The 15528-nt window shown below is 32.8% G+C and overlaps 1 protein-coding gene across 1 annotated transcript in view; it reads right to left on the bottom strand.

Annotated features, from left to right (window-relative positions):
* LOC114326342 (cytochrome P450 CYP12A2-like) overlaps positions 1-15528 on the bottom strand; it is a 76319-nt gene that overhangs the window by 37093 nt on the left and 23698 nt on the right. The window contains exons 2-4 of the mRNA XM_050654216.1: positions 9844-9937; positions 2638-2750; positions 2027-2259 (exon numbers count right to left, since the gene is read on the bottom strand). Coding sequence (XP_050510173.1) covers positions 2027-2259; positions 2638-2750; positions 9844-9937 — 440 coding nt within the window. The remainder of the gene's footprint in view (positions 1-2026; positions 2260-2637; positions 2751-9843; positions 9938-15528) is intronic.

A 15528-nucleotide genomic window follows, 5' to 3' on the forward strand; every position in this document is an offset into this window, starting at 1 on the left:
TGGAAATATATAGAAGCAAGTAGTGTGCTTTAAAAAAAAACAAAGAAACATTTTCCAGATGTCACCGTATATAATAAATCAAAACAAAATATGAAAAACTCTACTACTGGGGTGACGTCTTTGGGGATATTTCATTGCATATATTCTAGCCGCAACAGTTGCATTTCTTATGCATTCAAAGAATGTGGCTATCGTGTCAAATGCTTCTTAGTTTGTAAGAATCATCTTGAATTTCACTCTGTATAAATTTTATATAAATTTTAATAGAAACAAATCGCAACAAACCATCAATGAACAAATTTTTATGTTTTACTGATTTGACACATAATTTGACACATGATGACTTTTTGAAGTTAATACTTCTAATAGTTCTATTTTTTCCATAGCACACTACTTGTTTCCACTTTGACTTCCTTAACTTAGTTTACCGGTGACAATAACAGTTATGTATTTATCTTAGTTGGGAATAGGATAATTGATATTAAAATATAATGAAATAAAAATTAAAAATTTGTGTAGAAAATCTGACGTTTTTATATTTTCTACGATTCATCGAGAGAAAAGCAAATGCGCGGAGGCAACAATTCATAAAAATTTACATATTAACGCTATTTTTTTGGTATTATTTTAAGTATTAAAATTAGTGTAATATTTAAACATAAATAAAATTAAACTGTTTAAAATATATTTATTTCGTTAAAATCATAATAGTAGAAGTATAACTTCTTACTCGCGTACAAAGTACAAACACTCTTTTTTGTTATATTTTATAGTGTTATTTGTCTTATTGTTGTTTTGATTCATTAAATACGGTGACATCTGGACAATGTTCCTTTGTTTTTTTTTCATAGCACACTACGTGCTTCTATTCGCGGTGTGCAAGTACTTGGAAAGGGAAACGAGAAACGACCGTGCGCGAGTAGCGGAGAAATATTGCAACTATCTTAAATAATTCAAATGGTCAATTGAAATTGTCAAATTGACGTATATTTCATACCTTCTGTCATTGACGCAGAAAAATTATATATTGCTCCACAATATTGATATGATATGCAATTATTATATAAAGGTAAATTTAATTAATTGTATTTTGCTTGCAGTACTGCATTTTAATAACTGATTTTATTTACTACATACAATTGTTTACGTTTGCTAAACATAACCTGCATCTTATTTTTTCTTCTCATTATTTTTTTGGACTATGGTCTTGACAATTATCCAGCAACCAGGACTAATATAATTGGCCCATATAATTAAAAGTGCGAATAAAAGTACAGAGCGTAGAAATAGAGGTCGCTTTGCCGAACTTGCACGGTCCCAATATATTTCCACTTATATGACAACAACAGTTATTTTTAAAATTTACACGTTTCTTAAGATATCTCGAGATGGAAAAAAGGTATCGACATGCGGTTTTCGGTATTCTGTTGCTAATTTAGTCTAATTTTGTAATACAGGGAAAAACATACATACTTGTATTTAATATTTTCCAAAGAAAACTAGATTTCTAAAAAACAAAAAATAGCGCCTTCTAGCCGGCATACTACGTAATAGGCTGTTTCCAAATTATAACTATTACATTAACGAAAAAGAGCTGTTTTCAAAAAGACCAAGTTTATAAAAATCGAATAAGCAGAACCGGACTTACAGCGATTTTTTCATAACAAGGTTCCCACTCACCCCCACCTCTTATTTGCACAGGTAGACTTAAACTTGTGAAATAAAATATGCACAGAATTGTATGAAGAATACGATGATTGGATTTCCAGTGCCCATTCATTAGGCAAATTTTGTAAAATTTCGATTTTTTAATTTTTGATATTCAATTACGCCCTCTAGCGGAGGACTTACAATTACGAAAATAATTTCCAGGATTTTCTCGGGGCAACTTTTGTTATAAAATTTTCTTTCCCAAAGCTGTAGTATAAACGGTTCCTGAGATATGTCCGAGAGCCATTCTTATTGGGACACCCGGTACATATATATAAAATTAATGATTGTCATAGAGAAAGAAAAAATACGATACCTAATTGTCTGTTTAAAGCAATAATCGCAACTGAATCCAATGCCCATTTGTACAAATCTTTCTCAAAATCATCAGGCGTAGTATTGGTCCCACTACTTGTCATGCGATGTGAAATTAGCTTCATGAGGTTCTTAGCTACCCCATCCATTCTTGTGGTGTATTGCTGAATTGTTTTAGGTTGCATCAGTATTGGATTTACAATTTTTCTTAACTTATACCACTCCTCACCTTGCCTAAAATAACATAAAGGTTTCATTATAAGTGTCTTTTTTTCTTGCTTTAATGATGCAATAGAACGTTTTTAGAGTGCACGGTGAAGACATATTTCTGAACAGCGCAGTCAAGAAACGTTTTATTAGGCTATTGTAGTATTTTTTCACCCTGTGTAAGGTTTCAATTCACGTATTTTAAATATTCGGACAAGAGTTTTTTTTATAACATTCCAATTGCTTCTAAGAATCTCCGACCGAGAATAAACAAAATTCAATTGTTTATTTACTCTGCTCAAATTACCTTAGGTAAATAGCATCATTCTGTTTAAATCATTTTATCTGTAAACCTCTTAACTAACTTAATTTTACTTTACTTTAAAGTAAATAAAAAAAACTTACAATAAAGCAAGTCCAAGATTCCCTTTATAGATATCTTTTCTTAGTTTACGTCTATAATAGAAAATGGCGTCCATAATAAATCTCGAAGGGAATGGACCAGTGTTGCGAAGCATCTGTAAAAATAATAGATATTAGATGGTGATATGGGATTATAATTATAAACGGGCAATGTATAAATAACCTGCGATACGCTGGTAACACGGTCATTCTGGCAGATAATGCTGAAGCACTGAAATGCCTAATGGACCGAATATCGACAGCCTGTAGAGAATTTGGAATGAAACAATACATCATCATCAACCCGTACTCGTCCACTGCTGGACATAGGTCTCCCTCAGCTCTTTCCATCTTTCTCTGTTTTGTGCAGCTTGCATCCAGTTGCTGACAATACGCTTCAGATCGTCAGCCCATCTGGTTGGTGGTCGTCCTCTGCTCCGTAGTGCTTCTTCTCGTGGCCTCCACTCGACAATACGTTTTGTCCATCGGTTGTCTGACAATATGGCGACGTGTTCTGTCCAATTCCTCTTGAGCGACACGATTCTTTCGACGGCGTCCGTTGTTTTTGTTCTACGACGTATTTCTTCGTTTGGGATTCGATCCCTCAGGGAGACACCCAACATCTGGCGCTCCATAGGCCTCTGAGTTATGCGAATCTTGTTCACTACCTTTTTTGTGAGTGTTAATGTTTCCGCTCCATAAGTGAGTACAGGCAATACACACTAGTCAAAGATTTTCCTTTTCAGGCATATGGGTAAGTCCGATTTAAATACATAGCTCAGTTTACCAATCGCTGCCCAGGCTAATCCTATGCGACGTGAGAGCTCGCACGTCTGGTTATCTCTTTCCAACCGAATTTCATGTCCCAAGTACTTATAAGATACAGTCTGCTCAATGTACATTCCATCAACAACAATATTACGATTTAGCACCAGATTAGTCATTATTTGCGTCTTGTTGATGTTAATCTTTAGTCCGACCTCTAAGCAAGCGTGATATAACTTGTTCAACATTATTATTGCATCATCCATACGATCGGCTATAAGCACGATGTCATCTGCGAATCTCAAATGACTGAGCTTCTCTCCATTTATATTGATACCATATTCGTTCAGATCTGCCTTCTTAAAAGTGTGTTCTAAAAGGGTTGTGAACAGCTTTGGTGAGATGGTGTCTCCTTGCCGTACTCCTCGCTGTATACAGAATTTATTTGTTTGTTGATCAGATAGTCTTACGCTAGCCGTTGCATTGTGGTAGATATATTTTATCATGTTAGTGTAGCGATGGTCTATTCGGCATTCTGCCAATGCTTTTAACATTTTCTGCTGGTTTATGGTATCGAACGCTTTCTCGTAGTCCACGAATATCAGTGTCAATGGTTTGTTGTATTCCGCCGACTTCTCTATCAAGTTTTTATTACCAGTAAGTGGTCGTTAGTACTATATCCGGATCTAAACCTAGCTTGTTCTCTAGGCTGGTAGAAGTCTAACTTTGCCTCCAGTCTTTTTTTGATAATTTTTGTGAAAAGTTTATATATGTGTGATAGCAGACTGATACATACGACGGTAGTTTTTTAGATCTGTTATGTCACCTTTCTTGTGCAATAAAACAATGACTGCATTATTCCATTGAGAAGGGGGTTTCCTTGGTAAATGCATTCGGTGAAAAGTTTGCCAAAACCTGGATAATTTTATTTCCACCTTGTTTGATTGCCTCGATCACTACTCCGTCATCGCCAGGGGATTTATTATTTTTTATTTCTGAAAGTGTCTTTTTAACTTCGTATGGTGTTACTTCGGGCATTAATTCTGATACCTGGTTTGTGATTTTGGGCAGGGGCTGATCTTGCCTTGCGCAGGTGCTCTCATATATTTCGCGATAAAACGATTCGACAACCTTCTTAAGGATTTCGGCTCTATCCGCAGCAATGTTGTTGTCTTTGTTTCTTATTCTGTACATATTTTTGTTGCCAATGTTATTCGTATTTCGCCACAAAACTTTCAAACTTTTGTTTTCTTGAATTATTTGAGTTATTTCTCTTGTATTGTTTTCCCTTACATCTTTTCGGATTGATCGGTGGATATCTTTATTTAATTTCTTCAGTGTAGTGTAGTTGGAGTCAAATTTTTCCGTCAGTTGTCTTCTTTTACTTATTAACTCTTTGGTATTTTGGGTTAATTTTTCTTTGTGGGTCACGACCGGACCGCACATAGGTCGATTTAATGGATTTACGCGGCCAAAATTATTTTACAGCATATTTCTACTAAAAATGGTACAAATCAAAGAAAAATATTGTTTTTTAAAAATTGACTTGTATTTTTCACAGAAAAAATCAAAATTTAAAATGAATACAAAATATGCAGGTTTTTACCTATACCTTAGTCGGTATCTAACATATCGGACTCAGTATTTGGGATCACCCGGTAGGTAACAGCATTTTAATCGTTTCAGAACAAAATGACCGTGGTTAGATCCTTTTCTGTACACGTTTCTTGCTTCTTAAAATTGTTAATAGCTGGTCACTTGGTCAGAAGTTAAAAGAAGTTTAATTTCCTATACGCAACTATGTATTTCCTTGCACTAGCTAGGATCTCTTTTTGTATTTTTGAAGCATTCCTTTTTTCACGAGCCTGTAATGTCTGTGTTGCATGAACGATAGCTTCACCATCAAGCAAAGAACGTATTTCTTCTGTTTTTCTTCTTTTCATCCTTTCACTGGAATCCTCAAATAATTTAGGAAGCCGACCTGGTTCCATTTATTAGTTTTCTACAAGTTTTAAAAGTTCCATTTAACCAATCTTTATTTGCTTGTAGAAATACCGCATCTTTTCGTGAGTTTTTAACCATTTCTCTATCATCGCCGTTTTAAAATCTCGAAATCTTTGTTTTAAATTGATTAAATTATCAGATATAATAGTTCAATAAGTTAATTTCCAAATATTTTAATCTGTCCTCTAAATTAGGAAAATCTTGTAGCTCCATTTGGTCTCAGAGATATTTACGGAGTACTATTTTTAGGCCAGAGCTAGCAGTCACCAGATGTAGTTAAAACAAAAAAAAATCGCAATTATTATATTTAAAACAAATATGTAGGTACTTTTATTTTTGTGACGTCATCCTATATAGCAAAATTAAAAACCCCTGTATTTCTGGCATCCGCAGTTATCCGCAGCTAAATTGTATGCCATTAATTAGCCAAATATATGCAGTATGCTATAAAATAAATAGTATTGCTCGATCGGAGGCGATAATATAACTAAATGTCTTAAACATAAAAATTAAACAAGAATGTCACTATAAAACGGCTTGTTTTTGACTCTCTAAAAATAACATAAAATAACAGTAAACTTTCTTAAAATATTTCAAGAAATATTCATTCGTACCTAAATTATTCGATTCCATCACAATCACTTTGAAAAATAAGGTGAATATTGCAAAATGTCACAATTTTTAAAAAATTGACTACTAAGCTAAGGGAACAAAAATTCACGAACAGCTACATGCGCGCGCATTCGCACGTGCACACGTGAGCGGTGAATAGTTCTGGAGTGGGGATAGTAAGTTTTTGTTACGACAAACCATCAGGTGTCTCTAGGACGTGTCTTGAATTTTTAACGTCACTTTTGAAATTTGACTTTTGGCCGGCTAATTATTTAAAATCAAGGTATCTGGACCGTCGGGTAGCACTCCCTTTCGGTTTCTTTTAGTGCCTTCGTTATGAGATTATTTGCTAGTTCGATGTCTTCTATTTCGTTTTCTAAGTCCTGTATACGTCTCGTTAGTATATCTTCATAGAGGTCGTTGTTTTCTGGGGGAATCCATTTCTTCTTTTGTGTTTTGAAGATCATCTTTGTTCTTTCCAAGTTGACGTTTAATTGTATTCTTGCTCGGATTAATCTGTGGTCGCTTCCTATGAAACAATACAAAGAAGACAAAAAAACGATGGTCATCAGCAAGCACCAAAACAGAAGGGTGAAGGTCAATGTCGACGTTTCGTCTTGAAATCTTGAAAGAGTAACAAGAATAACGTACCTTGGAAGTTGTTAAGGCAATACGTAAAGTATTCTCAACAATGATAACCTGTACTTATTGTACGGTTATAGAGTATATTTCCATAGGTAAGCTGGTTAAGAGTAGATAACGATTTTTCAAATGTAATTTAAAGTATTATCTGCATAAATGGCACAAAGAATATTTGCTACGAGAGGTATATGGTTCAAAATGCATACAGTATCACGACTAATAAGTTATGTTCACATATAGGTACAGGGTGGTGAATCGTAAAACGGGCCATAGGAAACTCAATGTAAAATTCTAAACTGTTGAATTCCTGCTTCCCTAATTATTTTACATCAAAAATCATGAGAGCTCATTTGTAGAGGATTAAAATATGTATTAAAAACAAAAGTTACAATTGTTCTACGATTTAAACACATTCCAAAATTTTGAAAAATATAATGTATTTACCGCAATAGGTATGTGTGGGCATGTTAGGCCACACGTTACTATTTAACTGACAGTGCGCACACTATTGACTGAAGAAAATAAGAAAATATCTTTATTATTAATACATTCTCCTTAACTGAGGGTATCTTATCAACTTTATTGTGTTTTAAACAATAAATGATAAAAGAAATAAAAAATTGGCAGTTCAAATTGTTAATATAATAACAACTTCATTGTCACCAAATGCAACCTTATACACACTATTCCACGGTGTGTGGCCTATCTTTGGCGTATTACTCTGAAAATTGTATTATATTTTTACAAAATTTTGAATAATTATTGTTCGTAGAACAATTTTAACAGTTGTTTTCAATACAGATTTCAATCCTCTACAAATAGTTTCTTATGACTTTTGATGTAAAATAATTAGGGAAGCAGGAATTCAACAGTTTAGAATTTTACATTGAGTTTCCTATGGCCCGTTTTCCAATTCACCACCCGGTATGTAGAGTACTCACAGTTTTATTCCTTGATGACGTCACATCAGAGCTCTGATTGAATTCCATAATCCATTTGGTTCATTTGTAAGGCACTCACTAATACGCTAAATAAATCATCGTCGATAATACTGAGCAAATTGAGTTATCTAAGCGGTATTAAAACGAATAGCAAGAAAGACCGGTATGCGGCCTTTTTCAACGAATAGCGGGAGAACGATTATGAGAGATGATTTTAGTTTGGAAGCTATTTACCATCTGCTGCGGCGAGGGGTTGAAATGCGAGTCTCAACAATAACCTGGAGTTTCCAGAAAGGTCTACATAAATACTACTTGAATTTTAAGTAATCAGTAGTACAGGGGCGTAACTAATTATTTTAGTGAGCCGTGTATAATATATTTATTGTACAGAAGTAATCTTGATAAAACTTTGGACCACTCACTAGAGATAAGAACACGTATGGAAAAAGCACGTACAGTGTTTTACAAATTGCAAAAATTCTATGCAACCGTCAGCTGGGTCTCTCATTGACAACTAGAATACTTAAGTACTATTTTCCTCCACCTTGCTCTATGGCAGCGTTTCCCAAATGGTGGGTCGCGACCCGGTACCGGGCCACGAAAGCAAAATGCCGGGTCGCCTCGCCGTTTCACAACTTGCTTTTTAAGGACGCTCTCTGACTGACGCCAGGTTTTTCCGAGGTTCAAAGCCGTAGCACCAGAATGTGCTTGGGTGCGATGTAGCATCCACAGAGGCATTAGCTGTGAAAAAACGCCACTGTTTTTAAACGAATCTATGCAAGACTGTGTAAAATTTATAAACTTTATAAAATATGGCCCACTGCTGAACTCAAGAGTATTCTCTGTATTGTGCAAAGAAATGGGGAGTGCACATGAACATCTTATGTCACACTGCGAAGTGCGTTGGCTATCAAAAGGGAATGTTTTGAAAACACTTAATGAATTCAAGAAAGAGCTTTCAATGTTCTAGAACAGCATCCATCAACGGCTAGGGATGCAATGTTTCAATTTAAAATCAGTTTTCATGATTTTAATTGATTAATCAAGGTGGCCTATCTTTGCGATATTTTTGACTTATTGAACAATTTAAATATGATATTATAAGGTAGCAATGTAACTGTATTTAAAGTATAAGAGACGCTGGAAGCTACAACAAGAAAACTTAATTTGTGGATTTGCCGCTCGGAAAGCAGGAAATTACAAATCTTTTACAAAGCTAACAGAACTACAAAAAGAGTATAACGTGAATTCATTCCCGGATGAGATTCCAGCGGTTTTCAAGGAAACCTGCTCTAGAACTGGGGCAAACCTGAAGGAATATTTTCCCGCCATCCACAGCAACAAAGCATAAATAAGGAATCAATTTACAGTGGACGTAGAATCCCAGTAATGGACTATCTTGTGATAGGGCACTCAAAGACATATTTGACAAAATACCACTGATAGATTTTTGGCTGTCTTTATAAAATATATATTTTTAAAAACGATAAAGTTTTTAATTCCTTTTGTTACGACCTATAAGTGTGAGGCAGGGTTTTCAACACTGATTTTCTTCGAAAACCAAATAAAATTAACATATTTTCTTCCAAATGTGAAGTTTTTAGTTAACCAGGGTTACACACACCAGGGTATGCAAAAAAATTAGTGGGTCACGAAGGATAAGCACAAAAATAACCGGGCCACGGAAAAATAAGTTTGGGAAACACTGCTCTATGGCGTTGAAGCCTGGAAAATGACAAAAGCAACACAAAAAGAATCCAAGCATTCGAACTCTGGTGTTACATTAAAATGCTCAGAATATCCCACATGAGCCATACGACAAATGCGGAAATCTTGCGGAGGATGAACAAGGAAAGAGACCTTATTATGTTTATAATAAAAGAACGGAAAACACAATATTTTGGTCAGATCGTAAGAAATCAAAAGTATCTATGAACTGCTCCAACATATAATCGAAGGAAAAATCAATAGCAAAGGGGGCCAGGAAAAAGACGTAACTCTTGGCTTAAAAACCTACGACAATGGACGAATACGACTTTCATAGAACTATTCAGGGCTGCTGCAAATAAGATTAAATGGGCAAATGTAATGGCCAACGTCCTTAAGGATAAGCTACCGTAAGAAGAAGAAGATACGGGATACGATACGAAGAAACATGTTACAGAAATACAGCTGCGGTCATTGAATACTTTACACTCTTACATATTTATCTAGTACACTTATATAAATATTGATATATACTCACATCCTCCATATCACCTGTATCATACAGAAAAATCTTATCTCTACGTCCCCATATTCCTCCTAAACGTACTACATCCCCATACCGTTGCTGGAATCTGAAATAAACTTTATAATGTAATGAAACACTTCATTTTTATTTTTATTATACAGCCATTTATGAAATAAGTACATTCACCGAAAAAAAAAAATACTCTGGGCTAATAAGCAAAATACAAGGAAAAGTTATTTACCAGCAATTTTATTGCTGGAATCGAATCTTATTATTGTATGTATTAATAATATAGATATGCAAAGTCCGCAGATCGTGTGCTACTTTTTTTATAAACAAAATGGCGCCCGAAAATCGTGTTTTTTCAATTTTTGCTCTATAACTCCAAAGATTTAACCTTTAGACCAAAAACACCCAAATAGAAATTCACCGCAATTAAATTCTGCATAGAAACGTGTTTTCTTAGATTTACTTCGACGAAAACTTTCCCCGGAAAAAGCGGGTTTTTCCAACAAAGTCTTTAATTTTCAACTAAACTTTTAGATAAGTAGTTCTCAGTCAATAATTAAATAACTTGGTAAGGTAAAAGCTCTTTCCGTATATATTATAATTACAGAAGTCGATAGAAATTGAATGAACAGTTTAGCAACAATTGAAACGTTAATTAAAAATTTACGGTCGCTCTAATAACGACAATAATTATGATGCGTAAGAATAACTATGATTTTTTCATAAAAAAACACTATACCTATCTAATGTACTTTACATAATTGAAATTGGACTATTTAAGCGGCCTCAGGAATATTTTAAAGTTATAAACAATTTTTTGGCTTATAAATAAATAAAATATCTCGGGAAATATTAAACTAAATTAAATCATGAAAACGGTATTAGAAAGGCAGCGGCAGGACACTTCTTTTAAAAGAAAAAACGTTTAATTATGACGAGTGGTTCCTGAGATACAACCGATCAAAGTTGACCGAAATTTACGGCAAAGATATAAACAATAGGATCATAATTTTCGAACCATCACCTTTTTATTTTTGTCCTCTTCCTCTACACCAATTTTCATATCTTTAAAATACTCATAACATACATTATTATAATAAAAACTATCGATAATACGTGTGAAAATTGCCAAAAATAGCAAAATTCCAATAAAAAATTAGGTTGGAGAAAATGTAACCCTCAAAGTTCAAAATCAGTATACGTTAACAAAATGCATTTTCTCGGCTTCCCATGGAGCAATTTCCTTCATTCTTTTTTTGTTCCCTAATAACTCGAGTAGAGCCATCGAACTAACGCATTATTAAATGTCAAATTTGCTTTTGTTTTGTTATAATAGATTAATTTATTTATAAGAACAGAAAATTACATATTTTTTCCGGTTGTAGGCTTTTTTTTAGATAAACTTACTACAAGTGTACCTTTTAAAGTTAAAAACATAAATATTCTCATTTGAAAGCTGTATAATTATTTAAACAATTTTTATTTAAACAAATTAAAATATTGTGTTATAATAAATAAATTAATTTATTATAACAAAACAAAAGCAAGTTTGACAGTTAATAATGCGTTAGTTCGATGGCTCTACTCGAGTTACTTGGGAACAAAAAAAGAATGAAGGAAATTGCTCCATGGGAAGCCGAGAAAATGCATTTTTTTAACGTATACCGATTTTGAACTTTGAGGGTTACATTTTCTCCAACCTAATTTTTGATTGGAATTTTGCTATTTTTGGCAATTTTCACACGTATTATCGATAGTTTTTATTATAATAATATATGTTATGAGGATTTTAAAGATATGAAAATTGGTGCGGAGAAAGAGGATAAAAATAAAAAGGTGATGGTTTGAAAATTATGATCCTATTGTTTATATCTTTGCCGTAAATTTCGGTCAACTTTGACCGGTTGTATCTCAGGAACCACTCGTCGTAATTAAACGTTTTTTCTTTTAAAAGAAGCGTCGTGCCGCTGTCTTTCGAATACCGTTTTCACAATTTAATTTAGTTTAATATTTCCCGAGATATTTTATTTATTTATAAGCCAAAAAATTGTTTATAACTTTAAAATATTCCTGAGGCCGCTTAAATAGTCCAATTTCAATTCTGTAAAGTACATTAGATAGGTATAGTGTCTTTTTATGAAAAAATCATAGTTATTTTTATGCATTATAATTATTGTCGTTATTATAGCGACCGTAAATTTTTAATTAACGTTTCAATTGTTGCTAAACTGTTCATTCAATTTCTATCGGCTTCTAGAATTATAATATATATATATATATATATATATATATATATATATATATATATATACGGAAAGGGATTTTGCGTTACCAAGTTGTTTAATTATTGATTAACAACTACTTATCTAAAAGTTTAGTTGAAAATTAAAGATTTTGTTGGAAAAACCCGCTTTTTCCGGGGAAAGTTTTCGTCGAAGTAAATCTAAAAAAACACGTCTCTATGCAGAATTTAATTGCGGTGAATTTTTATTTGGGTGTTTTTGGTCTAAATTTAAAATCTTTGGAGTTATAGAGTAAAAATTGAAAAAAACACGATTTTCGGGCGCCATTTTGTTTATAAATAAAGTAGCACACTATCTGCGGACTTTGCATATCTATATTATTAATATATAAAATCATAAGATTCGATTCCAGCAATAAAATTGCTGGTAAATAACTTTTCCCAAAAATGGCCTATTCTCCGATAATCAGCCCAGACTAAAAACGAAACTGTGGATTGGTCAGTGCTCGCACACTGATTATTTCACAAAAGTGTAAACGGTGGCCTCATTAAGTTCCTGCACTAAGTAAGTACATACACCCAAACTTATATGGGATCACCATGTATTTAAAAACAATATTTATTTCTTAAAAAAAACTTGTTATTATTGCGAAGAATAAAGGTTTTTATTGAAAATAACCAAATCGATAAGACAATTATTAGATAGTACAGCTCAGTACGTATTCCAGGGAAATAAGGTTTTTGTCGGGACACTTGAGCAGCCAGGTTGCGAATGGGTTTTTTGGGTACTACCTATGTACCTAATATATTATAAATACAAAAATGCCCGTCACAGTTCGGACGAGAATTTCAGTTATGAACAAATAAAGGTCAAAAATGGCAGTTTTTTCGTTTAAATCGCTACAGTTAAAAATAGGGTAATTATATATATTATTTAGAGTAATAGTATTTTAGTAGATAAGCCAAGGTTTAAAATTACACTTTTTGAATTTTGGTCCTATCATTTTTTGCTTCGGAAATTGCATAAGACTAAAATTTCAAAAATAAAAAATGTGCTATAACTTTTGAGAAAATGACCTTAAGACTTTCATATTGCAAGAAAAGTTGGGTCAAACATTCCACTTAAGAGGATCGGTACGTATTTTCGGCTGCAATGCTATTCAAATGGGGATTCATTTTTTGCGAATCCTGAGAAAACTAATAAGTATTTTTGAAAAAATTAAACGCAGAATGAAAGGCTACGTTATTAGCGAGGGCCGAAAGTCCCTGAGAACTTCTATAATGTTTATTTTAATAGGTTACAGGGGTGAAAAACTAAGAAAATTTAGTGTGATTTTTAATTTCAAATATATCATTCAAAATAAACTTTTTATTTATTCTAAGGGACTTTCGGCCCTCGGTAATAATTTAGTCTTTCATTCTGCGTTTAAATTTTTCAAAAATATTTATTGTTTTTTCAGGATTCGAAAAAAATGAACACAATGCCGTGGTAATATTTTCCAAATCTATCTTTGTCTTACAACGCACTCAGCCGAATATAATATTGTCAGCATATATTGTCAGTCAGACACTGACAATCAGTGACAATTTTAAATATTTGACATTGCATCGGGAATATGTTGGGTTATTGATTAAATATTATTGATATATAGTGTATTTGATAAATAATTGATTTAAGACGTGAACTTAATAAAAAGTTATTTATTGTGTATTATTTGTGGAATATCCAAGCAGAGAATACATCAGGATAATATATTCTGTGATCCAAGTCTTTTGTTGTTAAAGATGTTCAAAATTGTAAGCGTTCCATAACAATATATTATTAAAAAATCACTTTAGCACTTTTCCTCTTTTCTCGATTGAGTATTAGTCTTTGTTGTACAAATAAATTGTTACAATCACTGAATACATAGTTAGTGAAAAAAATATCACATTTATTAACTGAATTAATAATTTGCAATTATAAAAATAACAGTTATCCAAGAACATTCAAAACCCATCTCTTTAAATTAATGATGACATTTTCAAGTAGAATGACATTCTAGTAATGTTTACATATCCATACCAGTGTGAATTTTACTACACGTAATTTGCCGTGTAAAGACAGAAAAATGCACAAAAAATTTTAAGACGATTCGTCAATTAGTTTAAATTTTATTCAATTTGTTTATCGCAAAGAGGTTTTTTTCGCAATGTTATTGTTCAGAAAATAATAATGACATAACAATTCTGTGGAAACCACATGCAAGAAGAGTAGTTATATTTTCAAAATGTTGAAAAGAATCATTAAAAAGTCGTTTTATTACTCCGAAAAAAGTTTAGTAAAATAAAGTCATTTTTGGCTTAAAAAAATTTGAATAGCTTTGTTAATGTTGACTAAAGAGTAAATCTACTTTCGGATTTCAAAAGCTGATATTTTTACACGAATTTTCGGAAAAAAACTTTTTGGCTAGGTTAATTAGGCTAAAAGTTAGCCACTTTTATTATTTAATTCGCAGTTACTTCTATATACATCAAATTCTCCTGTAACAGTGTTAGTTACCATACTACTCCGAAACGGATTGGCCAATTTTTATGAAATTTTACACGTATATTCTATAGGACAGAGAAGAGGTTTAAATCTATTTTTTATACCCATAAGTTATAAAGGAGCTTGCCCCCCTGACATTTTTTTTTGAACAAAATTATCTACCTTAATTTTATATGATGTACAATTAAAAAATACATACAACCCTTAATTTTCACTCTTTTATCACCAACCCCTATTTGTTAATAGCGATCTATATATTTACGTCTATAAAATTCTCCTGTCACAGTGTTACTTTCGGTACTCCTCCGAGACCGCATGACCGATTTTTATGAAATTATATATGTATATTCGGTAGGTCTTAGAATCGGTCGTAATCTATTTTTCATATCCCTGAGTGATAAGGGGAGTTCCCCCTAACATTTTGTAATGTTAGGTGGGGGTGTGTGTACATAACGTCCTCTATAAGGCTACGAGTACATACAAATTTAAAAAATTATGATCAAAATCCATCAACAAGCTCCGGCGATATTAATCGCAGCATATGTTTGCAGAATCAGTTTCATTTTTTCAGTGCACGGATTTTAATAATTCCCCTCCACCGACCACGAATTAATTCCGTTCGGACGCCATTTTTAAAACTTTATTAACCATTCTGTTGAGGTTTAAAATTTACCCAAACTTTTACACATAAACTATATATCTTCAACTTCAAAATAGCTCGAGTTAGGTTGCTTAATTGTTATAAACAAAGTAGCCGTCAATTAAATAAAAAAAGTGGCTAACTTTGACCGTAATTAACATAGGCAAAAAGTTTTTCTTTGAAAATTCGTATAAAAATGCCAGTTTTCAAATCCCATTGTAGTTTTAGCCTACAGTCAATATTAACAAAGTTATTCAAATTGTTTATAAGCCAAAA

This window comes from Diabrotica virgifera, chromosome 6 (genome assembly GCF_917563875.1).
Source record: "Diabrotica virgifera virgifera chromosome 6, PGI_DIABVI_V3a".
In the NCBI taxonomy this organism is placed as follows: Eukaryota; Metazoa; Arthropoda; class Insecta; order Coleoptera; family Chrysomelidae; genus Diabrotica; species Diabrotica virgifera.